General features: G+C 33.2%; 1 protein-coding gene and 1 long non-coding RNA gene across 4 annotated transcripts; one reads left to right on the top strand and one right to left on the bottom strand.

Annotated features, from left to right (window-relative positions):
* Positions 1-16: 16 nt before the first annotated feature.
* Positions 17-27,481, bottom strand: LOC132561530 (uncharacterized). Its single transcript, XR_009554713.1, has 3 exons — positions 27,400-27,481; positions 25,721-25,774; positions 17-804 (listed from the first exon to the last, which is right to left on the bottom strand). It is a non-coding gene; the product is annotated as an uncharacterized LOC132561530 (long non-coding RNA).
* LOC132561529 (uncharacterized) lies at positions 16,268-24,741 on the top strand. 3 transcript variants are annotated; one of them, XM_060226230.1, is made up of 6 exons: positions 16,268-16,313; positions 21,085-21,134; positions 22,010-22,167; positions 22,547-22,715; positions 23,275-23,327; positions 23,606-24,741. In XM_060226230.1, the coding sequence occupies exons 3-6, from the start codon at positions 22,011-22,013 to the stop codon at positions 23,764-23,766; spliced, it is 540 nt and encodes a 179-aa protein (XP_060082213.1). In that variant the 5' UTR covers positions 16,268-16,313; positions 21,085-21,134; position 22,010; the 3' UTR covers positions 23,767-24,741. The 3 variants fall into 3 exon arrangements, with proteins under 3 accessions (XP_060082213.1, XP_060082212.1, XP_060082214.1); XM_060226229.1 differs by lacking the exon at positions 16,268-16,313 and having other exon boundaries at positions 20,844-21,134; XM_060226231.1 differs by lacking the exon at positions 16,268-16,313 and having other exon boundaries at positions 20,844-21,103.
* Positions 27,482-27,973: the final 492 nt, after the last annotated feature.

Here is a 27,973-nt window from a genome sequence, read left to right on the forward strand (position 1 = left end):
ATAAAAACATGATAAAGATGCTTATATCTTGTTTTATTCAGTTTTTAGATACAGTATTCTTTCCATGCTTTGATCAGCAATGTAATCTTGTCATGTCAATATCCTAGTACAAGATTGCATACACAAAATTGTTGTAGGTAGACTTTTAAGATGAATAAAAAAATACGTGCCTAAGTTTAAGGAAGGTTTTAAACAGAAGTCGTAATATGTTCATTATACAGTGATTTTTCTAGACAATTGTAAACTATAAACTCGGTATACAGCGATCTTTTCTACACATTTGTAAACAACAAACTCAGTATGCGGTGATCTTTTCTACAAAAAGTTTTTTTTATATATATATTGTATACACTAAACTCAGAAAAAAATAAATAAGTAAACCTTTCTATGTACACTACAAACTCAGTATACAGTGATCCTTTCTACACAAACCAGGTATAACTAGTGAATCTTTCTACTCAAGTAAATTGAAGATTGTATACAAATTTACTACAAATGCAGTATACAAAGATCTTTTCCACATTTTTTTTAGTTTCCACGATTTGTTGATTCTTCTTTTGTGATGGTAAATATACTGCCGCCTTTAGAGAGTACTGTGATCTTAAAAGGCAACATGGCTGTTAGCATCTCCTCAAGTGAATAATCATCTTCAACATCTAATTGGAGGCCGGAAAGAAGGACGTTTTTCTCCACCATAAGGTCCTCAAATCCATTGTTGGTCATAATGGCCAATTCCAAGTTAGAAGAATCAATAGAGATACCTTCTACCATTCCAGATTTCATTTCTTCAGGGACATCCACCTGCTGAAAGAGAGTAAGGGAAATAAATAACTATATTTCATTATTGCTATGATTATGTGCAAGAAATATACACTTCTGTATAAGCTTGTAGTCTTGAACTTCCCAATAGGAGTCTATATTAAATATACTGTAATTGCTTATTTTGACATTCAGGACTGTCAAATTATTAAGCGATGGACAGCTAGCAAAATAATAATATCTCGACCATGGTCATACAGAGATTGAATCAGAAAGTTAAAATCTGTGCAGTATGATAATTTATTTTGACATTTGTATTTCAAAACTCATTTTGACTTGAAAAGTAATGTGTAATTTAATTAATTACATTGGACCGTCATGTAATGGTAATCTAGTTATTTTGAAAATACCTGTAATGGCAATGCCATTTTCATAACATAATTCAAATTTAATTAATTACATCATCATGTAATTGAATCCATGCCTGTTACAAACAGTAGCTGTCCTAACTGATCCTAAAATTAACTTTGGCTACTTCTATCACAAAATTAACTTTGGCTATGTCTATTACAAATGCCACATTTAGCTACAGTAGAGGTATTTCAAAAATGTATGTCATTGTAGCTGAAAGGATATAATTAATGGTTACTTAACCAGAACTACAGTTCTGAACAAACCACTACAAAGCCTGGTTAACTGTACTAAGAAAATGTCCTCTCAATTAATCAATTTCATTGATTATTGACATCTTATTGTTGTACTTACGGTCACTTGAGTTTCTTAAAGTTTCAATTTGACTTTTAATAAGGCCCAAAGTGATAATACTGCAATGTCTTAATTAGCTCTCGAGGGGTATTGGTTAGACTATTTATCCCATTTCATTCCATTCACCATGGAAACAAAACTATAAAAAACAGTCGACAATTAATGACAAATATTGAGTCTAGGGCTGTGTAAAATTGATGAATCAAAAGTGTTGAACTGAAAGTGGATGCAGATGACATAATACTGAAATTTCTGAGATGAACAAATACAGTACATATATTAAAAGTTCAGGCATAATAAGAATTGTACCACACTGGGATCTAACACTTTGCTAGGTTTATCCTAATCTTTATTAAAACACTTTCCGGGATTCAGATGTTAACTGACGTCTTCATTATTCCCAATCTTTATATTGCAATCGTTCACATGCATCACTCTTCAACAGAATCAATGAGACATCATGTCAGAAAGACAAAAACTGAATTTAAGCTAAAACTATATATATTAGCTTCACATGTAAACCTTAAAATTGGCATAGCTGTAGAGTTCCCTTATGATTTCATACCCTGGCATTGGGGTACTTATAAATTATCTCCGATCAAAAATTTGAAAGAGCTAGATCTACAATAGCACGGACAGTGACCGATATTTTAAAGTAAAATCGATATATGACACAGATAGATTCCTAGATCTATTCACGGTAGCGTAAGTAGTACGGTACAATGAAGAGCATTGAAAATGCTCTTAGCATAAAAAGGAACATTTACTTCACATTCATTGTTACCACCATCAAATCTCATTAAATTGTTCATAAATTTCGGAGTGATTTTTTTTAACTTGGCTTAGAAACAGTGGACAAACACGTTACTATCAATTTAATTATGATCACATTAGGTTTGCTTCTTCTATTGTTTTGAAATAATTGAAATATATATCAAATCGTGGATGTTCTGTGATTACCTAGACTGCCTACCAATTCTTCCACTTGCTTACAACTCCCTAATTTGAAACTAACATTTGAAATATCCAAGAAATCAATATTCTAACGACCGTGTCCAGTTTACTGATTACCTTTGTGTAAATAACTTTCCTTGTACTATAAATAGGAGGGATTTATTAGTTGTAGATGGCACTTCTTGTGCTATAAATATTCATCGTGATTTCCAATTGTAGACAGCACTCCATACCAGAAACTAACTTCATTTGCATATAGTGACACTTGTATACGTGGAATGGCCACTCTCACTCCCCCGCACGATACCATATCGTACGGTACAGAAAGTTTAACCTGAGACGAGGTGCCGCCTGAATGTTCGACACATCAGACGAAATTTAGGTAGAATTTAGAAGGGATGGACCACACGATATGTTTAACACACACTTAGTAATCGACTCAACAGTGTTTGAATCATCCGTGTTTAATTTAATGAGATAAAGAAGGGGAAATTATCAGGTCCGAACAAAACGTTTGACTCATCCGATGTTTCGATTCAAGCGTGTTCAACACGAGTGAGTTTAACGGGTCAGTGGTAAAGTCCCTGATCCATTGAAAATACCCTTACCCTGATAATTAATTACTGAACGTATTCAATTCTTAAAAGGAAATAAAAGTAAATAGAATAATGGTTCAAATTGTAGACTTACATCTGGTCGGAATTTACGCACCGTCTATTGCAGATATGTGTATCCTATTCAATTTTTCAGCGATATTTACACGTTGTTCGGACTCGGGATTAATGGTAGTTTAAAAGGTACGTTTTAAGTGTCTTTTTTGTGTTTGTGTAAACACTTACATATATAGATATGTACATAACAGAACAGTTTCACCATGGGAATTATCTGCTAATAGTTTTCGGCCTGAGATACTTGTTCAAAAACACTGCTGTTACGTCGTTTGGATATGCTTATTGTGAAGTATATATTAAGATAGTTGCTCTCTCTCTCTCTCTCTCTCTCTCTCTCTCTCTCTCTCTCTCTCTCTCTCTCTCTCTCTCTCTCTCTCTCTCTCTCTCTCTCTCTCTCTCTCGTTTTAATACATGGAAACAGTGTTTTAATACATGGAAACAAAGGTGTAACTTTCCACAAACCATATATTTGATGAAGTCACTGAACACATGTTTTCGTTGTCATATTATTTGTCACGAGTCCTATTTTGTGGCACTCTTCTTATCAAAGAAAACAAAATAACAAAATATAAATGACTGTGATAGTAAGACCGAAGTGTGTTTTTCTCCTACCTTCTCCACGATTGTCACCATCATAGGAATGCTTTACAAGGAGGCCATGTTAAAACGGTTTGTGGGAATTATCCTCATCTTCATAGACGTGTCTTATATAAGTTTACCAGTATGCGATCTGTATTCGATGTATACTTGAGTGATTATAAGGTCAACATCTTATAGGGCCCTTACGTTGTGGTAATAATGTTTATCTACCTGTAACATGACTTGTTTTATGCAAAATTTGTCTATCGGCTTGTGAATGCAATGCTCAGGAAACTAAAAAACCGGATATTAAACGGTTTCCTATTCATGCCAGAGATTCAACATTACGCAAACACTATTTACAGATTTCCTTCCGTTGCTTGTCATTCAGAGAAGTTAGAGCAAAGTGTCTTGCCCTAGGACACCGCCTTGTCAGACCAGTCCCTGTTCAGTTTTACAGGTTGGAAGTGTCGTACCAAGCACCTCGGATTTTCACTTAAGGGTACGTAAGCCAACGGTCTTACTGACAGCTATCACGGGTTGAAAACTTATGATGTCCGGGGTACTTACCTCTGGGAAGCTATCCTTTCGTTATCTTAACAAGATTTGTTTTGTTATTGTAGACTATTATCATATAGTATCAATTCTAAACAGTTTGAAATCTTTCCAATAGAAATAAACAAATTATACTTAAATGTAATTTTCCTATATACACTATAGTAAATTTTCCCTTGAGATCCGGGGGTCATGGAATTTACAATTTTGGTGAAGATTCTACTAACTTATTTCCATTTGAGAGTTCTCGTAGGTGATTGTTTACACTTCTGGGTCACGTGTATGAAATTTGGCAATGGGACTGAACAGCCAGAATCACATGCATCCAAACTTCAAAGGATTCATATATACGGAATATATATGATTGATTCGTTCAAAGTCCATGTTGTTAGCTTTGGGACTTTCGCTTATGTATACAGTACATTTTATTTGCAATAATGACTCGTCATCCGAATTAAAATATTGTCTTTGCAGAGATTTACGATTGCGCAACTACTATTTATAGAGACCAATCCCTGTGCTATAAATAGGCGATGGAAATCCCATTGTAACTTGCCTGGTTCATCGGCCAGACAACAGCCACAGTCATTTTCTGAATTACACTGCAACGTACAGCTGTTTCGTCCTTGTAGGACTAGTCAGTGATGTTAAAGACCTGAAGTATTCAAATCAACAAGGCGATTTAGAAAAATCGGCAGATTTACATACTTTTAATGTATAACCCAAACAAAACAGGTTATACAAGGTATGCATTATGTTTGGCTGACGAAGAGTATAATCACAGACACGTTAAAATGATTTTTGGGTGGATTTTTTTCTAAACTAACACTTTTTATAAATTTTAAAGTATACTTTATCGTTGTACTCCTGTGTTTGTTTACAGATATGGACCCTAAATGGAACGTGTACTTGTACGTACTAACACATGTATACTACTTTTTAGTCGGCGCCAGGGCACAGGTAAAGGAATTTTAAATTTTCCATCATTAAACACACATGATACATATTTGCTGCTGCGAGAAAGTCCGTTTGTCCACAGAAAAACAATGTTTTGACAACATCTCAACTATTGAACCAATTTCAATGAAACTTAACAGCATCTAAAAGTCTGTCTGACAGTCCATAGAAAATCATTGTTTGAACAACTCGTCTTGGGAACAAATTTCAATGAAACTACACAGAAACGTTTGAAACCATGTGTAAATGTGCATACATTTTTCCTCCATTAGAAATTCTGGTAGTCATGGTTACTACGTAAACATACACAGGTTTTGGGTTAAAGACCTATAGCTAATCAGGTCGTAGATCAGTTTTAATGAAACTCAGTCAAATGGTGTCACATATCAAAGTCTATCATTTGACACATCAGGTGTTTCAAGAACCGTTACTATTGAATAAATATTGGAGGCTCATGATGGTCGAAATTCAAATATTTTCCTGTTTTGTCGAAAATTGATATATTAAGATTTTCAAGAATGAGTTTTACAATGATAGTATTTTCCAAAATGTTCAATATCACTTGGTTGGCATAGTAAAGAAAACGGACATCACGTTAAAGGGCTCTTGTCTAGAATTTTCCTAAAATTGGGAGCCTTTAATCGATTAAAACTATACAGAAATAATATCGCCCATTTGCAGATGTGCACGCAATTCTCAGACGAACGATTTCGTTTTCTCTAGGTATTTAACGTTGTGAAATATTTCCAACATTGACAGTTCGTTTAGTACATGTGTTAAAAATGTAGATTGCTATATATATTACCATGATTGTTGGTTTCTTTAATTAACTATAAACACCAGAAGATCTAGGTAACAGGTGTTTCTTGTCTTGATCTTGTAGAACAACACCAACATTGATGACTATTACCGAGTAAGATGTGGCTGGTATGACTTGAATCCGTTCCATTATTTTTGTCTGGATGGAAGGGCAATTCCATGTGACACGAGTCACTGTAATGAACGTCTGTCGGAACAATCTAGGATAGGCTGTGCACTTTTTTGTGAACAAGGTACAAATTTAATGTCATTTCGTGTGAATTTCTCAGGTGAAATAAAGACGACATTTAATCTTGTTGGATATAGGACATTTACAACTTTGACTAATATATTGTGTGTTGTATACATGTGATTTTAAATATTGAACATTGATGAAAAATAGGAACGATAATAATTCTGTTAGCAATAGGAAAACATTGTTGAGACTGCATTAATGATAATTATAATAGTAATGAAAATAATGATAAAAATAACATTACGCTGAACTAATAATTTGAAAAAAAAAGAAATAAATCAAATTGAAAATCCCAAGGAGGAAAATGATATAATATTTTACAAGTAAACGATATATATATATATAAGAAATTTGGGGGTGTATTAGTTACTTCCCAATATTAGTCGTAGTTTTTAATGTAAATGGTTCTTATCGACCAAAAACATTTAATCCGAGTACGAATAGTATTTTACTCCCTCAAGTCTCTAGCCATAGGATTATATTTGTCTTCACAATGTAACTTGAAATTTCATGTTTCTTTCAGTTCTACAAAAATTGAAACAGCTGCCGAAAGAAAGTAAGTACAAGCTTTAGACTATTGCCAGTTAATATACATCTGTATAATCCATTTTTCAATACTGTTTTTATTCATTACTAAGTTATAATAAATTATTTCACATTATTCGATTTTCATTATCAATGAATCATTTTGATCTTTATCAAATACAAAATATTTCATCATGGAACAGAGTGGTAAAGGACACATGAGATTCATGTAAGCGAGGGCGTTCCTGTCTGTTTTCGTCGCCCAACAATGTGTTTTGTTGCTTTTAATATCGTTTGTGTAGTTTATTCTTATTTAGTTTTGACACCAATTCTAATCAATTTATCACAGTTATTGAGTGTTCTACAAATATATAATTATAACTAGAAAATGTCTGTAAGACATGAATGCCCCCCCACCCACCCCCATGGCGGGGGCATAAAAACAGATATCCGTTATACATTTTAAAATTGAATCACTCTTAAACACATTTCATGCTCTGATTTTAGTTCACCTGGTTCCAAGGACTGGCGAGAGATTTGTCGCAACGTCCGTCGTCCATTGGGTGTCCGACTGCCTTTTTCTACAATCGCTAATAGTCATGAACGACATAATGGGTTTTGACAAAATTCGCTTTTGTATGAACCGTGGGTCTAACTACCCTGAGGGACATGGCAGAATACTTTAAAATCCTTCTTCTATAGGAATGATAGTGTTTCGTCAAAATTTGGTCGGAGGCATTCTTTCGTGAAGATGATTCAATTTTGGCAAGACAGTTGGTCTCGCCCTCCTGGAGCGGAAGGGAAAGGTCCATATAGTGAAAATAGGTCAAATTCTTTACTATCTTCCTTCTGTAGGAATGTCAGCATTCTGTCTAAATTGAATCTGAAGCATCCCTGGGTGAAAAGGAATTATTATTGTATCATCAGTGGATCTCGTCCTCCTGAGGCGGAAGAAGTAGTAAGGTGGAAAGGGCGGGGCTAAATAAGGAAAATTGTGAAAATTCAGGATTCTGTCCCTATTTGATCTGAATAATGTCCTCATGTAGAAGAGACTTTTGTAGAAACAACTGGGCTGGCACCCTTGCGGGTAGGTGGGCGGGGCAGAATGGATACATAATCATACATATCTAGAATCCTTTTCCTTTATTTCGGTTAATGAAAAAATCATGTGTGTGATACATGTTGTATGGGCCTTTTGTTTTTTAACAGTTGCAGCACAGAAGTTATTGCAAAACGAATCGGCATTGACACGGAAACAGGTAAACAAATCACACGCTCAGATTGTGATGCTGAAAGCAGAAAAGCTAAAGTTGGAAAACAGACTAACTGAGTTAACTAAAACTGACGCTGACAAAAACGAAAAGATTACCGAGTATCAGGAACAGATTGTTATACTACAAAATTGGAGATGGGCTTTGATACTCTGTTCGGTGATCAGTGTTTTAGCAACAGTATTTATTATTGTTGGGATTGTTTACTACAAGCTGTGCGTAAACCGAAGGCAGAAAACACTGGAAGAGGAAAGCTTAATGTAAGTATTCTTGTCATATGTCATTACCATTATCATAAGCACAAACAATAAATGATTTAATGTGTCTACACCACAAGCCATACCATTTTTTTCAGTTTACGACGGCTTTTGGCACGTTTGAATGTAACGCATGTTTTGTGATACGGTATTGATAAACTGGATAATTTTACAACTGTTCACTCAACTATGATTGAGACACAACATGTTCGCTTTTTTCCTATCGAACAGTTTGAAATATTGTGTTTATTTAAAAATCGACAAAAATATGAGTAATTCAATTCCGATCTGAGTATAATTTAGCAGTAAAGAGCGTACGGATCTGTGTTACCACCTCATACGTCGCATACAATCAATGATGAGTCAGTGACTGAGTTCCGGAAACCCTAATGTGCTACATTTAGACGGTATTATCTTGCTTTGGTTTTAAAAGTTATTAGAAAAGATACAAAACAGTTATAAATTTGTCAGTTTGTGCAGAAGATCCCATTAAAGATTTTGATAAATCACACCTTGATAACATTGAAATTGGATTAAGGTCATTCATTTGAACAAAATTGACAGCCCTTTATCTCAGCATCATTATAAATTAATATACTCACTCTGGACCTCTTCGTTATTGAAAATAGTTCATGTAAAGGGAAAAAATGACGATGGACAGACGGCCAGCCATTCGGGCTGGTGATATAAAACTGGTGCCCAATGAAGTCAAATAGGCTGATAGTTAAATATCTTCTCCGGAGGAATTACTTATCATAGAACAAAAATCTTATCTAGAACGAAGTGAAAACACTCACAATTTTTTTTTCTGAAGAAAAATAGGACAAGTTATTATGTAACACTTATATCACTGCTTTTAGATCAAGTTCAATACATAAGAAGGAAGAAAAGGAAACAAGCTTCTCAAGCTGTAGCAAAGGAACAGACAGCACTTCCGAATTCTCTACTCCTGACGCGGATAAATCATCTAAATGGGAACACAAATGTAAGTTGTTAAACTACACTAGTATTAAACATGAATGGAAAGAATATAAGATTACAATATACCTAGTGTCCTTTGTTCTTGTTTTGCTGATTTTTATGTTTCTTTTGATCAAACTCCAGAATTCTTTTTGAGTGATTGTTTTCTGACCACAGAAACCATTGGAACTAGAAACATCAATGTCTTGACTCCCAATAAAATGCACATTTTATAAAGTATGTTATCCTTTTTCGCCAGATAAATCTATTGGTACTTGATATTATTGGTGCTGGGTTTGGTTATTTTGATATCCGCGGTGTTAGGGAGTCCCATCTAAATTAATCCATTGCATTTTTGTGGGCTATTGGGAAATATTGGATGAGTTTTTTGCAAAGTTGTCCGACACTAGCAGAGATGTAATTCTATTGGGACAGTTTAATCAAGATATGTTTTTAAGAGACTAATGATTAAACATTGACCAGTGAGATAATGAGTGGCTAATAGAATCATCCTTAACAACAGTATTAATATAAGGTGGCTACTAAAACAACCTCAACAACAACATCAATATAAAGTACCTACTAGAAAAACCCTTAACAACAACAACAATAAAAAGTGCCTCCTAGAAAAACCCTTAACAACAACATCAATAAAAAGTACCTCCTAGAAAAACCCTTAACAACAACAACAATAAAAAGTGCCTCCTAGAAAAACCCTTAACAACAACATCAATAAAAAGTACCTCCTAGAAAAACCCTTAACAACAACAACAATAAAAAGTGCCTTCTAGAATAAAATCAACTACACACCAATTAAAAAATACCTATTAGATAATACGTTTCATTTTGACAGAATTTAAGGTAAACATGTGGAGAACACAATCAAAGGAGGTAGTTTTTTTTTTTTTTTTTTTTGGGGGGGGGGGGGGGGGGGGGGGTTGCGACATTTTCAATAAATGATGTCACGTTATTGTCCCCATTATGACACCACAATCGATTTCTGATGCACAGCCAATGAAAAGCGTGTCATGGTATATTACTCCAGTGACAAACTTAAAAACATTTTAGCTCAACAGGTCCAAAGGAGCAAGTGGGCTATAGGGACACCTTCAACTTTTACTAGATATTGCAATTATTCATGAATCAAATTTGGTCTGAAGCATGCTTGGGGGAAACCAGTTTTGTTTAAACGGTGGATTTCGGCCCCCTAGGGCCTGATGGACGGGGCCCAATAAGAAAAATCTGTCAATTTCTTTTAAAATCTATCTTGTGCGTTAGGAATTGCAGAATATTGTCCACGTTTGATCAGAAACATGCTTTGGTGAAGGGAAATCAGTTTTGCATAACCGATGGGTCTTGGCCCCCATAAGGGAGGGTCCAATGGGGAAAATCTGTTATTTTTTAAAAGTTTATCTTGTTCTTTAGGAATTGCATGATATTGTCCAAGTTTGGTCTGAAGCATGCTTGCGTGAAGGAAAATCATTTTCGTATAAACCCTGGGGTCAGAGGGGCGGGGCCCAATAGAGAAAATCTGTCATTTTTTTTTTTAAATCTGTCTTGTTCTGTAGGAATTGCAGGATATTGTCCTAAATTGATCTGAAACATGCTAGGGTGAAGGGAAAGTTTTTGTTTAAAGCGCGGGTTTCGGCCCCCAAGTAGATTTAGTTCATTTTCAAATCATTGCTTTGCACCATCAATAATTTATTTGGATCTATGATTCTTTGAAACAGTTGTGACCCCCAATGAATTACTATAACATTGCTGAGCATCAGGCGACAAACACAATCATAACTGATAATTTGCCCTGTTGTCTGGCCCAATCCCAGGACAGATCATATCTTTGAAACTATTGAGATTACCATCCCTTAACTTAATAGCAATGTTGGACATTAAGAGATTGACAACTGATCTCTGTCTCCACCCCTAGGAAGTTTGAAATTATCCATGGGGTGAGGCTCATCGGGGATATATGGAAATATTAAAAGTTTTGCATTATTGACTTAAATATTCAGGTAGTTGATACAGGCCCTCTTGGCCTCTTGATATAAAATAGCAATTTGAGTTAAATCTTATTGATGATACTCTTATCAATGATTATTAAAATTTTGATAAATTTCAGTGAAAAACAAGTAAAGGAGATTTGATTGCATTTCAGGCGATGACTTTAACAAGATTCCACCAACAAATAACGGTGGTAAATCCTTACTCGTTCCGTCTGAAGTAAAAGCAAAACATGGCTTTCAAACTCAACCTGACCTGCAGCCTCCCAACCAACACCCAATAGACGGTGATACATCTGGCCTTGACCTGTCGTCCCCAACAGCACCATCAGCACCTGGTCGTACATCTGGCCTTGACCTGTCGTCCCCAACAGCACCATCAGCACCTGGTGGTACATCTGGCCTTGACCTGTCGTCCCCAACAGCAACATTAGCACCTGGTGTTACATCTGGCCTTGACCTGTCGTCCCCAACAGCACCATCAGCACCTGGTGGTACATCTGGCCTTGACCTGTCGTCCCCAACAGCAACATTAGCACCTGGTGTTACATCTGGCCTTGATCTGTCGTTCCCAACAGCACTATCAGCACCTGGTGGTACATCTGACCTTGACCTGCCGTCTCCAAGCGCACCACCGGCAGATTATGGCATATCTGGTCTTGACCCCACATTATGAAGTTTTAGAAATGCTAAGTTTTTTTGTGTTTGCTTGGTTACGAGTGTTTTTTATAGTAAAGGGATCAACTTTAAATTCAAGTACTGAATTATTTGGAATGTTCGTTGGCACTTTCTTTAGTAGTTTAAACAAAAGATGGCATTGTCATTTAAAAGAACATCTTCCTTGCATATCACTTTCGCTGTTTTGAGCCACGAAAACAACACAATTTCCAGAAACATTAAATATCGTACAGTTCACAAAGTTATAATACTTGAATGATACTTTTGGATGTTGCTAAATCTGGTTCCATTAGAAAGTAATTATACATACATCAAATTTTAGCCTGAATGATTACTGTGGAATAGCTTGGAATAGCCAAGTATCTTTACTCTACCAAAGCATCGTTTACATGTTATTATTAAAGAATTGTTCGTGCTTTAACAAAAGTTTAGACATTACATTACATTTTCACGTATTTATTATGAGGTAGTTTTTATAAATTGTTTTTGTTATGATATGAAATAATTTCTTGTCGTTTTCATTGTTAGTGAAATAACAGGGATTAAAAAAAAACTTTTTCACAACGTAGAACGAACATAATGGTCTAGTGCATACTAAATGAATTTTTTCTGACAGAAAAGGAGAAATACATCTTTTACATAACTTAATGAACGATAATATCATCCAATAGTATTCATTTTTTAAAGTATGAATGATCATGTTTGACCATTCCATTTGTTTTGGACCATTTTATGCTAAGTTTCAGAAACGGTTCTTGTTTCATATGTTGCCATATCTAGAGGAGACTTCTATGAGTGGAGATGGAATTATTTTTAAAAATCAATTAGTAACTTTTTTAATTTATGACAGTGTTTGCTTGCATCATGAGTTGTTATCGCCATTTATCCGGCATCGTGCGTCCATAAACGTTTAACATTTCCGACTTATTCATTGCGAAACCGATTTCAATAAAATTTTGCAAAAGCTTTCCCTGGCCAAAAACGAACCAAAATAGTTAATTATACAGTCCCCATCCTCAGGTGACTGAAGGGCGGGGCCAAAAGCGATCAAATTGACTCGAATTTCAAAACTCTTTATCGCAGCACCCAAATATGGTAGAATCAAATGTTATTCATAGAAGGAAGGGGCTTCGGGTCATTTACCAAAATTGTGAATTGCATTCCCCCAGGTTCTCTCACATTTTCCCCCATTTCTTCATATATATACACGTGTTGGCCTGGATGTAAATGCATCACTGTGAGAAAACCAGTTAACTCTGAGAAAGCCCACGTGGTCGGACAGGTGACCCCCTACCTTTTCATGAAGGTTTCGGTAATTGAACCCTGAACCGCTAAGCAAAAGGCCGGTGCATTAACTGCGCCACCCACCCAAAACACAAAAGGAACATCGTAAATTTGGAATGTCCTTTAGTCAGAAATAGTTCTATTTTATATGCATGCATTTTATCAAAGGTTTATTTTTACAAGCAAATAACCTTTTTTTTACCAGTGAGATTTTTTTCTCTGTTTGAACGAAAAATAATTTCATGTAAGATCAAGATAATGTGTATATGAGACGAGCGGAAGTTGATCAGTGGATTGACCATAAAGCATGTAGTGCAATAGAGAGATACGATGTATGTAACCTTCCATTTCCCATGGAAAGCCAAGGACGAGTCTATATAAGAGGGAGTGGTAGCTTAAATGTGCAGATTGTAGGGTTACGGGAAGCAAATGGATGAGATGTAGGATAAATACAGATAAATTTGTGCATAAAATAGAGAGAAAATTGACTTTCTGCAACTCTGTTTAGCGATTCAGAGGTTACACTAAATTATCTTAACGAATATCGTCTACTTAACACATAGAAAATCAAACAAATGAATATGCAATAGGTGCACACGTAAAGGTATGTGTTGAATGTATGGCTTTTTCAATAAAATATTCAATGCTTTTGCAACAGAAAAAAATACTTACTGTCCTCATGAATATCTAAACTGTTAGTACCTTTGAGTTATGATGTCAGTATTAACAGATTTATAGTAATTTGAAGCTTGATGCCTCCAGAAATAATTCTTCGTCTATATTATGTGATGTGACAGTGAGCTGGTGATATGATGTAATCTTTTCACGATTAAGACATGAATGGAGTGTTCATGTTGATAGCATTATACATAAAACTAAGAAGTATCCGTCAACTCTTGGAAAACTAAAATATACTCTAAACAGGAAAATTCTTTAAAAATCCTTTTTAATGTATATTAGGCCTCTTCTACAATATGCTTGTGAAGTTTAGGATAACTGAACGAAGGAGATACAGAAGCTATTGAAAATATACAGTATGAAGCTGCCAGAATTATCACTGGTTAGCCCATCTTTACAAGTAAATCACTCTTATATCAAGAATTAAACTGGCAATTCTTGAAAGAACGTAGGGTGTTTAGAAAACTCAGTCTTTTATATAGAATTCAGTCTTGTAATTCACCAAACTATCTTGTGTCTCTCCTTCCTCCGAAAGTTTCTGGCTTGTCCACTTAATATCTCAGAAACAAAGATAAATATCAAATTCTCTATTGTCATCTTAGTCTAACTATGTCTTCTTTTATTCCTAACACCTGTAATTTATGGAACAACTTGTCACTAGAAAAAAGAAATAGCGGCAATTTGAAACAGCCTCAAAATTCTATCAGACCAGCAAAATTACCTTTATATGGGAAGATTTTTAAAGAGTATGGTGAAAGGAGAGTTAATATTTTACATTGTCGTATCCTTATTGGTGCTAGTATTCTTAATAATGATTTACTCCGTGTTAATCTAACTGACAGTCCGTACTATCGATGTAGACATACTGTAGTGGACGGGAAACATTTTATTTTTCATTGCCCATTATACAATGTAGAAAGAAATAAAATGCTGACACATTAAATATGGTATGGTGAAAGTACATATGAAAACCTTGTGTATGGTGATAATTTCTTGGACGTAAAATTAAATAAAGCTATTTGTAAAGACGTGCAAAATTTTATTGTCGATAGTAAAAGATTTGTGTAAGTACAAATACTGGTCATTATATTTCTATATGTCGATAGTGCCATTTCACTAGTCCTTAGCACCTACTTTTCTTATTTACTATTTCAGCATCCCTTTTTCCTTTCTGTCCTTTTTCTTCTTTACTTAAAATTTGAAAACTTCATTTATATACTCATTGATATAGACCATTGCTAAGTTGTGCATATATATAGTTGTATTATGGAGAGGACATTAATAAGTTGTGCAAACTTGCGTCCGATCCTTTTGTGTAATATTTATGCAATAAAATTGATTTAAATTCAAGGAAAGATAAAGACAATATGTAGTGGACAGAAGAAATTCACTATAAGTGTTAAATACAAAGTTCATGTAAACGTAAAAGTCCTTAAAATCCTTATGTTATAGATAGTAGTTTAACAGTTTGATGGCTATGGCAAAACCTTGTTCATTCGCTCAAAAAGCATTGTGAGTATCATACACATGTATGCTAGAAAATCTTTATATTATGTTAATGTTATGATAATTTTTAAATTATTGTTCCCGTTTCCTTTACACACATACACCGTCACCGCACCTTCCCACTTTCGGACACAGTCTCCCACACTCTCACCCTCTCCTACACACGCAATACACTCAACCAAATGTAAGTAAAACTGTTATCAAGTCCAGAACACTTGTATATTACCGAGGTTTCACTTAAACACGTATCTGAAATCAATTATACAGACTAGATTGCTGGCGCAAGATCATCGGTATAGCTATCGCGGTCGTTATTGATAACGCCAGAGGAGTTTTTTTTTAACAATTCATTTTTCTCATGGAGAACGATTCACATTCTCTGATCAATAACAATATAAACCTTCCACCAAAACAACTACTGATAGGACGATTCATTCTTTTAAAATGTTTTTACATATTTTCTGGTGATACTTATACACAATCACGATACGATTATTGTGTATAGTGTTCCATTGAGACTACAAGTGCAACTGTAAATAAAGTACTGAACGTCAACAACCATACATGTACGTGTTTTCTAAGTCTATTCTTAAACACATTTTAAAAACCGGAGGAAGGTTACGGCATACAGTTGTCTCGCCATTAAGTGCCCATTGACATAAGGATTTCACAATACAACTACAATGTACCTACTTAGTCATTGGCTGTGTCCGCCCACTTCTACACGTCTACATGTGTATATATTATTTCATTGGTCATGCGTTTGTATCAAGAAACACTACATCTACGCATGCGCGAACTATAGTATATGTTCACTGAAAAACCGGAAAATGGTATATTAGTACCAGTCTTCAACAGAGGTATGTGCATTACATTTATACTGATGTAGACGGAATGACAGTTGTTTTGTTGACAGAATTTGAACAATATGAAATGGTGTATTTTAGTATTATTAAGCATCATGAGCCAATCAGCTACAAATACGTGATCTCAAAATAACTGTTTTACATGACGGTTTTCCCATTGCTTGCATATCAATTGTAGTATATTTAATATATGAATTAAGTATTATTTATTTATATCAAGAGGGGGGTAATTGTTATTTTTTCTCGATTTTATCAACAGAACGCAAATTACCGGATTTATAAAATAATCTCATATACAGTTCATCATATTTATTCATAAGGAAACAACACATGCCAAAAACTTCTTTAAGTCTTTAAATTTTTACCTTAACGTTATATATAGGTACCTGGATACCATGAATAGTACTTTGGCTTATCATATTCCTTGAAGGACATTTCTCATGTAACTGCTGATAATATAAACAAACTAATTTATTATTTTTTTGTTTTTGTTTGTTTGTTTGTTTGGGTTTTTTTTTTTTTTTGTTTGTTTCGATTTTTTTACTTTTTGGATGTTTTGGGGTTTCATTGTAGAAGAAAATTCCTTTCGGTAAATATCTATAATATTTTTGTAGATTTTTTAAATGCATTTGATAAATACACTTTGTTTCATGTGAATTACAAAAATTGAGTTCTGCTGTATCAAGCTGTTGTATAAGCGATCTTCTTCTCATAAGAAATGTAGTACATCATCATATGAATTTTTGTACGTTTACAATACCTCTCATGACGATTATCAAATGTATTATCATTAAGACGTTGAAAGATATTTCAAAAAACATAAACAAACGTCAGCCTCACAAGATGGCCACATATTATCATACCATAACTTCAGCTAGAACATACTGTAATCCCACTTAAACCTTATTTCGAAACTGGTCATCTTGATATTACTTTTAAAGGGTATCACTTGGGTAAGTATATGGTATTTATGACATTTCAAACTAACAATGCTTGTTTACATTCATATTGATTGTATATCTTATGACAGGATCGAATTTAAATAATTAAGGGGAACAAAAATTTGCTATTATACCTAGTTATTTCAAATTGTAAGCAATATAACTACGAATCATTATGTCATCATAAACACATTGACAAGTTTATTTCATAAAAGTATTTCATTAATATATACGTATGATATTTCAACCAACAACACTCATTTGGGTTAAATATTGATTGATAAATACAAATTCATGTTAATTTGGGATGGAATTTTGTTAGTTTTTAAAAATAATTTTATTGTAAAAGACATTAAAGAAGGCATTTTTATTGTTAAGCATTAATAAACTAAACATTGTTACATCATGTTCATGTTAGGAATAAGAGTTGTTTCCCTTCGTACATCTGTATTTAATAGGGTAGTATATATTATGTTCACTCTACCTCAAAAATAAGGTGAACACTTGTCACTGCAGCTACCTTTATGAATGCAAAGTGTGTAAAGTGTGACCGTGTTAATTATACCTACCCGCCACGTCTATGGATCCCTCTCCCTCCACATAACAAGCCATCCCCTTGAGACCTGAGTCACTGATAACTAAATGCTGATGTTTATACTATGTGTCTAATTTATCCATTGAATTATAAATAATAGTGATAAATTCGAGAAATTCAGTGCAAGTAGTAATATTATAATAGACTGTTGTAATAAGTAAAGAACTGTTAATGAACTATGTCAACCTATGTCTCACCAATTAGAGTTATGGTTTTCATGTGTCATATTAATATCACAAATTCTTAGGTATTGCTTTTGTCACTGACATGGAAAACATTTTCCCCAATGTTTTACATCTGCTAACAAAAAAATAAATTCACAGAAAACTTTTCTATTATTTAATATGGATACTTCTGATATAAATCACAAAGAGCTACTTTAATTATTTGCATTCCAGTAATAAACATTCATGAAAAATGATGTTGAGCATTATGTTTTTTTACATTATCATCGATCAGTATAGTTTCCTCATTGTAAACTGTACAATTTATACAAAAGGTTTAACCAGAGACATAAAATACAGATATCACACGTCCCTGATTTAATCAGGTCAGACTATGATGATGAATCACGACTCATTTATATGTTATATGTTCTTAGCCTCAATAAGAAACTCTTGCTCAACGTGTTATCGAAAAAAGGACAAAAACGTATCATGGAGACAAAATCGTTGAATTATCTTGACTTAATAATTACATTTTAGTGCATATTGAATACCCTTTTCGTTGCAAAGTAACATCACAAACAAAATGGTATTTGTAGGGGTTCGCAATGCATTTTGGGATAGTAAATACCGGGGACCAATCCCTGTTGTTTCATCATGGATATAAATAGAAGCAAACATACTTGTAACAATCATTTGGATATCTGATTTCGAATCACAGAGTAAGTAAACCACAAACAGTTTTATACAATCATGTCAATTTTTAATGCATTTGATATAAATCTATAGAAATCATTCCAGACAGGTATAAGTGCATAATATAAACTTATATATTAGCCAAACACAACACACTGATATAAACTGTTTATGTATCTGGTATAGTTATACACCGTAAACAATGTATTTCTTAACATCGATTAAGATGATGGAAATATAAATAGAATATGGACGACTACCCATATCTAATTAATTTTAAACATTCCATTGGTAATCATACACACATCATTACTTTCCATTGAGAATGTGTTGATTCTGAATAGCTCTTTTGTGATCTGAACTTGAAAAAGAACAAAGAATCAATTATCAGATTCCATGTTATCATTTTGAGACCTTTGAAAACAAAAATCGAAGAAATTCGGCCCGATCAATACTTAATATTTCCTATAATTTCAATTTTAGAAAATGCTGATATTGTTTGGGATAAATTTCAATATTTCTATCTTGAAGTAGGAAAGATAATAACCAGTTAACGTGTTGTATCGGCAACATCCTGATTTGCCCACTTTTTAAAATAACATGGGCAGAGAAAGGTTATTAGAAGGACTATAGTCTATTTCATATCAATTTTCCTACTGTTTTTACTGTGATAACCATTGTTTTTAGCCCATGTCGGACGATAGTATATTACATTATAGGAATTTTCTAAAGAAATGAATTAAAAAAACAAAGTTTTACATACTGGTTTTCTACATATTAAGGCGACTCAGAAAATAATGTAAAAAGAAAGTGAATATTTTTGAATATTATATCATATTTAATTTATTAATTTATTTGTGTTAAAAAAATTAATTCAACTTATGACATACCTTAATTTAAAAGAATAGTTAAATAGTGGTGCTGAAATAATATGTTGTCCTTTATGAAAACAAAATCTTCATCTCATATTTAATTTTTTATGCTTAAATTGCCAAGTAATGGTATTCCCAACGAAGTTCAGCATATATTTGTTTAAGAACCATCTTCCTTGATATTATTAAAGTGTTGTGCTCCTGAAGTAATACAGTCGATATACATTCACTGCTATCTACGAGACAATTATCTACTACTACCAACTCTATGACAACTATCCACTAATACCCACCTCAAGACAACTATTTACCACTACCAACTCCATGACAACTACTCAATACTATCCACTCAAGGACAACTACAGCATGGCTAATGCTCTGTAAATGACCAAAAAGCTTAGAAATAAGTATTGTAGACGAATTCTTGCACATGATAGTTACATGTGGAATATGCAAAACGCATCCCCACTTTTTCAATTGAATGAATTTCTCAAAAGGTGTTTACTATAATGTGCAATTAGCTGCACTGCACCTACCTGTTTCATGTGTATGTATTTGTATTGTATATCAAGAAATATATGCTATGTATTTATATTGATGTTATATTATTTTATGTAAGAAAGTAATGTAAAATTATATGTAATGCGTAAATGAAATGTAATAGTATTGGATATATTACATGAAAACAAATAATGAATGTGTTTTATGAAATGTAATATTATTGGTTATATTACATGTTAACAAATAATGAATATGTTTCATGAAATGTAGTATTATTGGATGTATAGCATGTTAACAGATAACAAATGTGTATCATGAAATATTTTATTATTGGATGTATCACATGTTAGCAAATAAGAAATGTGTTTTATGAAATGTGATATTATTGGATATATTACATGTTAACAAATAATTAATATGTTTCATGAAATATAATATTATTGGATGTATAACATGTAAAAAAAAATATAAATATTTTTCATGAAATATTATATTATTGGATGTATCACATGTTAGCAAATTATAAATGTGTACCATAAAATGTAATATGATTGTATGTGTATCAAATCAAATGATTTAACATGACGCAACCATTTTGAATGCTCGGATTAGTAAAAAAATCTTTAATGAACCCTGTTGGTTATGTGTAGTATCATGATTATTTCCCCCTTAACTGCAAGCAGTTTTGTAGATGTTTTGAAGCGAAGTCCAAGAGAGTTGTTTCCCTTTAATCATTTACATTAGCAAGGTACCAAATAATGAAGATTAAAACATCTATGTGTTGATCACAGGACTTGTTGGCCACATAAATTAGATTGGAAACTCTTTAACCCAAAAATGACCGTTACTTTACAAATGAAAATCCCCAATTTGTATCTTAAATACACGTGTGCCATCGTATGTCTGTTGTAAGTAAAGCCCAAAAGAGTTCCGAATAAATTGTTAGTCGTCTCTATTATTAGGTACATCTGTTTTGATCATCACGTTATTTTCCAGTTGATGCTGGTTCTAGAAGGTACGTCAACACACTTCTAAGAAACTGCAAGGTAAGTTCATTTTAGAAGTCTTCACATTGTGTATTCCATAAATACTATTATCAGGACAAGTTTTTGTGAAAATACCCACTTGTACCACATGTTTGTTTATTGATTGCCGGGTTTTAAAAACACCACGAAACGTCACTGGAGAACCAGCTAACATTTAAATGGTTGTACTTGTTTTTTTCTCAATTATTATTTATGAATGATTATTGTATCTTCATGGTGATATTAGACTACTTGACACTTGTTTTTTGTTTTTGTGGTATCCGCATAAAAAAGCATTTATATGAGCTTCATTTATGCGCAGGAGACTAAATCTATTTTAAGAAGGAAAACACATTTTCTATTTATAGTTAACATCAAACTTTTGTAATCAATATATGGTTGCTATAAGGCTTATCACTTTAGAAATCTCTATCAGTCTTTCTGTATATGAATACTCTGCATGATATTTTGTCAGAATGTGATTTTCGGATATTTATATCGACATTTTGATATTGATCGGACCATTATGAACAAGAGGTACAGGGGCCTAACCGGTCACCTGGGTGAACTCACCACCGGAAACATATGTTATTTGGTTAGGGACAGGGAAATTTTAATCTAAGACCCTTCCCATCCATGAAGACATTTAATTCTACCATAACTAGGTTTCGATCATTATTATCATTTTTGGCCACGCCCCACAGGTCCTAGTGGCAGGGAATATGTAATTCACAATTCTGGCTCATCTTTGGTCATGGAAAGATATGAAGTGGATTATATGATACTTAGATAAAGGTTTTAATAAACAATAGATGAAATCTTAACAATTAAATACAATTTTGAATATCCTCACCCGATTAGAAATGTTGATAAAATGTTTCGTATATCTCTTTCAGGATGCTTCCTTGTAGTCTTAAGCAGTTCCCATACGACCCATTCAAACAATACTGCACAAGGGATGGACTCGTCCGTTCTTGTGACCCATCAATGTGTAAGCTGGGAGAGAAGGAGTGGGAAAGAATGGCCTGTAGTCTCTATTGTGGAGATTATTCTGGTATTTATCAAATGATACAATATGTCCATTTTCAGACCTTATCGTGAAATAGGTATTACGTATTATATGTCCATTCACTTTTTCACGAAGCATATGAGGCGAAATTTTAGCACTATTCAAATGTTTTAGAATATAATTGTCTTCTATAAGTATGCTTCAAGTTTCCGTTTTATTTCAATGTAGATTTTTGTAGTAAAATCATTTAGAGTATATTTAAACCGCATTTCAGATTTATATCAAAAGTTTTTCGTATTTCTATGACTCTCATGTGAAGCAGAGAAGTTGCTAACACAAAACTCTATAGATATTATATGAAACGCTTGGCTAATGCTGGGATATCGGTTAGTATTACGTGTATCATTTACCTTTTTCATTAAAGGAGAAAAAGATGGGAACGTGCAAATATGGATGATCGCACCAATAGCAGTTGGTGTGATATGTGTAGTGATAATAATAATTCTGTCAGTGGTAATTAAACGCCTCTGGCCCAGAAAACAAAACAAGAAGTTTGAACAAAGTGACTCAGAAGAGACGAAAGTTTTCATAGGGTAAGTTCTGCTTGATCTTAGATAATCATTAAACTGACACAGTAGTAAATCACGAAACATTTATACTTGTAATTCACATCTTTACTTTAAGATATCAATTAAAAAGGAGGTCGTGAATGGTTTTTCATAAACTTTAAAACGATATGGCAAAAATTAAACTCTTATGTGGTATCATTGAAACCTATATCATATGATAATTAATGGCGTATATATATCAAGTATATAAGAGGTTTGATTTCTACTATGAAATAAATCCAATAGTGATCTCATTTGTGCGATGTTAACCTAGAATGTGTTTGATGCTCGTTAGTTTGCCTGTTGTCTCCATTGGTTTATTTCTTGTTCTCATTGGAGAAAGTGACATGACCTACTTGGATTGATAAACGTTTACATGGTGGGTGTCATCTATGAAACAAACACCTGGTTTTATTCTCCCTGTACTTTTTCATGAGTCTCCGAGTAAATAATTCTTTTGTTCATGTTTTGCTATAGTTTTATTGACTTTGAGTTTGGATTATGAAAATGTTGAAATGTTGGTATTTTCTTGGTTTTTTAACAGTGCATCGTCCGAGCTTGACAGTGCTGTAGGATCTGATGTATCCCACAAAACAGGTATATTTAACTGTTACTATTGTTTAAACATGTTGCATTTAATCAATACAATTGAATGTATACTTATTATAATCATTAATGGGCTGAAATTAACAATAACAAGAGAACATGATTTATATCCATAATGATAAACAATGTTTTTGTTTCTCTTAATCACTTAAACTCCGACTGTTCAAATATTATCACAGTGTAAAGACTTGAACTGATGTTTATAAATCATATTTGAACATGTCAATTGTGATGCCCTCACAATAATGTGAACTTATTTGGTAATTCAGGAAGTGGACACATCTCGTGGATATCTCCACAAAATAACCACGTGGACCCTCATACACAGAGAGACTCGAGTGTAGCAATGGCAATAACATCCGGAAATAAAGAAATAAGGGGCTGTCATGGCGACGACACCCTAATAAAGCAACAGAATATGTCCTTGTGATATCTGGACTCTTTAAGTACGAATGTGAATGACTGATAATTCAGATATATGTATCTTCATTCAATCATACATCATATGATGGAATTCGCTTTTAGTAGTAATTGTCATTAACAATATTGATTGACATCGGCATTTCATTGTTTTCCTATATCTTTGTACTGACATCATCATTTGTATTTAACCATCTTTTTGAGCTAATATTTTTATGTTGTTGGGATAATATGGGAAAACGTAAGTTTCAAATATAATGACAGGCCTTGATACCTAAGAATACGATATTAAATGTACTTTCAGTTTGACTGAAAGTGGTGTATGATTAATGATTTGTAGAAAACGCAGAATTATCTTAGGAAGCATCAAATCTATGAATACATCCATTGATGTATAATGTGTAAATATAAATGTTTGGTGCTATTTTCGAACGTCCATCTATTAACTATCTGCTTATCATAGGAGATGTCTTCAATCATAACTATGTATATGTTGTTTTTGTAACTCTCTCTCTCTCTCTGTTTATGATTGTATATATATGTATCTATAACAATAGGCCATCATCAACATTTATATTAAATACTAATTACTTGGAACGGGCTTTGTGTGCCCAATCCTTTATGTATATTTATATGCAATAAGATATGTTTAAATAAAAAAATAACTGTGTATGCTAATTTTTACTTTTGATAAGGAGCTATGCAGCAAGTTAGTATGTACTGAGGATGTACACAATTTACAATTTTAGAATATTAACTTGAGGTTCTAAATAAAAATGTGTGTTTTGAATGTAATAGTTTCATTAGTATAACATGACAATTCTCTAATCTATAAACAAAGTCGTCCATTGTTTCATGTTTGTATTTGCTTAATTTTAAACGTGTAAATGAGTGTACTAATATGTCACATTTCACTACTACACACAAACTTTGACTAGAATTCTGCTTAATTCATAAGTTTCATTATTATATGTTACTTGCTTGCTTCAATAAACTTTATTAATCATATTTTTCATTTATATATGATTTACAATATAACAATACTATTTGATTTGAATTATAAGTGTGTATATTGATTGGGCAAAATATGTAAAGAAAGCCATAGATAACATAGATTAATGAGTTATTAGCAGCTAATTATATTTTCAGGATTGATTATAAACTGTCTGTTCTGTAGGTACTGTATGTAAAATCATAGATAAACCAAATACAAAAATGTGTAAATTAGAATGCGTTACGTGCCGATCAAATTACATGTAAACAGCATGTAGAAATTACCGTACAATATACATGTTTTCAGAATTAGCTAGAGTATGAACTACAAAGTATGCATACTAAACATTAGCAACAACAGGTTGATCCTTAAACTTTGATTCATATCTAGGTCACGCTATATATGGAAGAATTCGTTTAAACAAAAATGTCTAGATAGCTCTTTCCGTGTGTTCCGATTACAGTTAATATTAAAACATCGGATAACAAGAAGAATAAAACATGGTTAATGAAGACGATAATAACATAAAAGAGAAATATGATCGGCAAATATCCTTACCTCGCTTTGAAATTGCCTACAGGTGACGCGCGCACTTTGTTCCCAACATTCGATAATCCTTTGCATTAACATAATTGATATAACATACATTTTCATCATTTTTGAAAAAACACACTAGGTTATACCATCCACTAGTAAGTCGTGTATGCAGATCACAGAGTATTTCCAATTACAACATTTGATTTTGTCATGTTTGCATGCCATGTCACAAATCTGAATTAAGGAAGCTTAACCCAGAAATACTATCTGCTCTCTGAAAAGGCAGCGGAAATTGAAACTGAAACTAAATTTTTTGTTTCGGAAACCGTTTAAGTAGTCTTCTTGAATAAATTTTGGACTTTGAGCAAGACTTCATTTGCAGTTCTAAGAGACTTTATAAAAGAGCATCAATATAAATCAAGACAAACATTACCTTGACCAAATCGCTGACATTACTGACTCCATATCAATCGTTACCACGATCAGTCTGCAAAAGATCAGAAGAAAAACATATTTCCAAGAAAATAACGAAAGTATTTTCCCCCCGATCGTCGATGCAACATAGATTCATTGTGAAATAAAATACTGATGAAGTAAAGAATTGATATGTAGGAAAGCAAATGCTAGCAGAATATCATAGTGATTAACTTATACTAAATACTATGTAATTTTCTATACATTACTTCATATAACGTTCTGGAGACAAATCTGAACAAAATCATACATAAAGTAGAATTATCAATTAATGTAGATGTGCGTTCACCTCGAGTAATCCTTTCCGAGTAATATGACTTTTATTACTGAATGCTGACTATAGATACTTAGTCGTCAGATTAGTCTGGTTTGGCTGTGATAACAATAAATTAGTTACACCCTTGGTTCGCATATGCTATCCTGTTAATAGAATTTGGAGTCATGAAATAACATTTCATCATAATGATCTTTCACAGCTTCAGTTGTCAATGATATATGTAACATTGATGTTTTATAATTCTATAATCTTGTGTGTATATATAAGCGCCATTTGATGGCAAAATGTATTAATTAAATCAGGCGACGCTTGCAAACTAAAATCTTATCATCCTGTCTGAGCAGGCGCAGATTAGACATGTACAATTTGTTAGAGGGAAAACTTCATACTTTTAACATTGAACAATGAATGGGGTTTATCATGGAAATTGTATGAAGATATGTAGGAACGTGTTTGCTTTGATGATCTACGCACTGGTCGTGATAAAGATTATTGTATCACATTGATTACAATATGGTTTACTTATTCATAAAACAAACAGAAAATTAGCATGTCATGCTGCACTTGTAATGTAGCATACAACACAGAATATATGTGTGACATTCATGACACATTATATTATTTCTTTACGAATTCAAAATAGACAGTACCTTAGTAAAACACCGACAGGTACAACGTTCACGTCATGAATCTACGAAGATGAAACGCATTGTGCATATTTGACAAACACCTGGTAATTGTCTGCTTTCTACCCTCTGTAGATAACTTTTTGGTTCAGTTACACACGTTCTTGAAGAAAACAGCTTCCATATTACCACCATAGTAAGGCAGCCGATCTATGTTTTCTGCTTCAGATCGATACATGTTGTGAACCAGAGCCAAATGAAGCACATATGGATGATAAAAATGGTATTGCGTCATTCTAATGTAGTTCCAGGAACAGAAATTGCAAACTAATATAGAACCATGTAATCCTGTAGAACCATATTTAATGCATGATAGATATGTTATGTGATAAAAAATCATAATTGGTCCTAATGCCAATGTGTTATTAATATAACCATATTTACATATAATTCAGTGTAGTGTGCAGTTCAGGAATAAGTGGCAAAATATCAACACTTAGAATATACGTTCTGCTTATCTCCTCACCATATATTTGTTTAAAAAATATACAGTGCAATATAATATGGTCGGTTGAAGTTATTTTACTGAAACGACTGTTTTGTGTATAGTCTTTGTGATATCAAATTTCTTTCAACATGAATCATAAAAAAGAAATCCTTCAAACATGTATGTCATCATGAAATAATATAAAATTTACAAATCAATAAATCGATATATCATTCGCAGAATCTTACCTCAGATAATTGGAAACGTGGAGGTTATATTTGATGCATGTTATGTTCTTTCTGCGTAGTGTCTGGCCTTGTTTAATATACACCTGCCTGTATGATTTCAGAAAGCACATAATGTATTCAGAACCTAAATATAGAAACTAAACAACACGGTTTGATAAGACAACAATCACCACAATGTTATTGGGGCAGTTTTACGATGCAAATATCACCGATGCAGCTTAGTTTGTAGCAACGATATAGATGACTGTATGTATAACACTGGTTTAATATTATACTGAACAATACTGATATTGTTTTTGTCTGTTACATTCCAGTCATCAGTTCAGAATGCAGTGTACGATAGCATTTTCAGGAACTAGTACATCGTTTTGATGATTTCTGTATGGTATCTGCTAGATGTACTCGGATTTTCGTAAATGCAATTTGTGAAATTTCATGACAACACATATTAAAAGATATTCTTTCCTATATTTTAATCTGTTAAATGTGCATATGGTTACTTAATTTCCATTCCAGCATAAAACGAATTCTTCCGTGTCAACGGAAACCCATATCGATGGGCTTAGGGCAAAAC

The sequence above is a fragment of the Ylistrum balloti genome, unplaced genomic scaffold (assembly GCF_031769215.1).
Source record: "Ylistrum balloti isolate Yb309-2 unplaced genomic scaffold, AGI_CSIRO_Ybal_v1 Utg371224, whole genome shotgun sequence".
Lineage (NCBI taxonomy): Eukaryota > Metazoa > Mollusca > Bivalvia > Pectinida > Pectinidae > Ylistrum > Ylistrum balloti.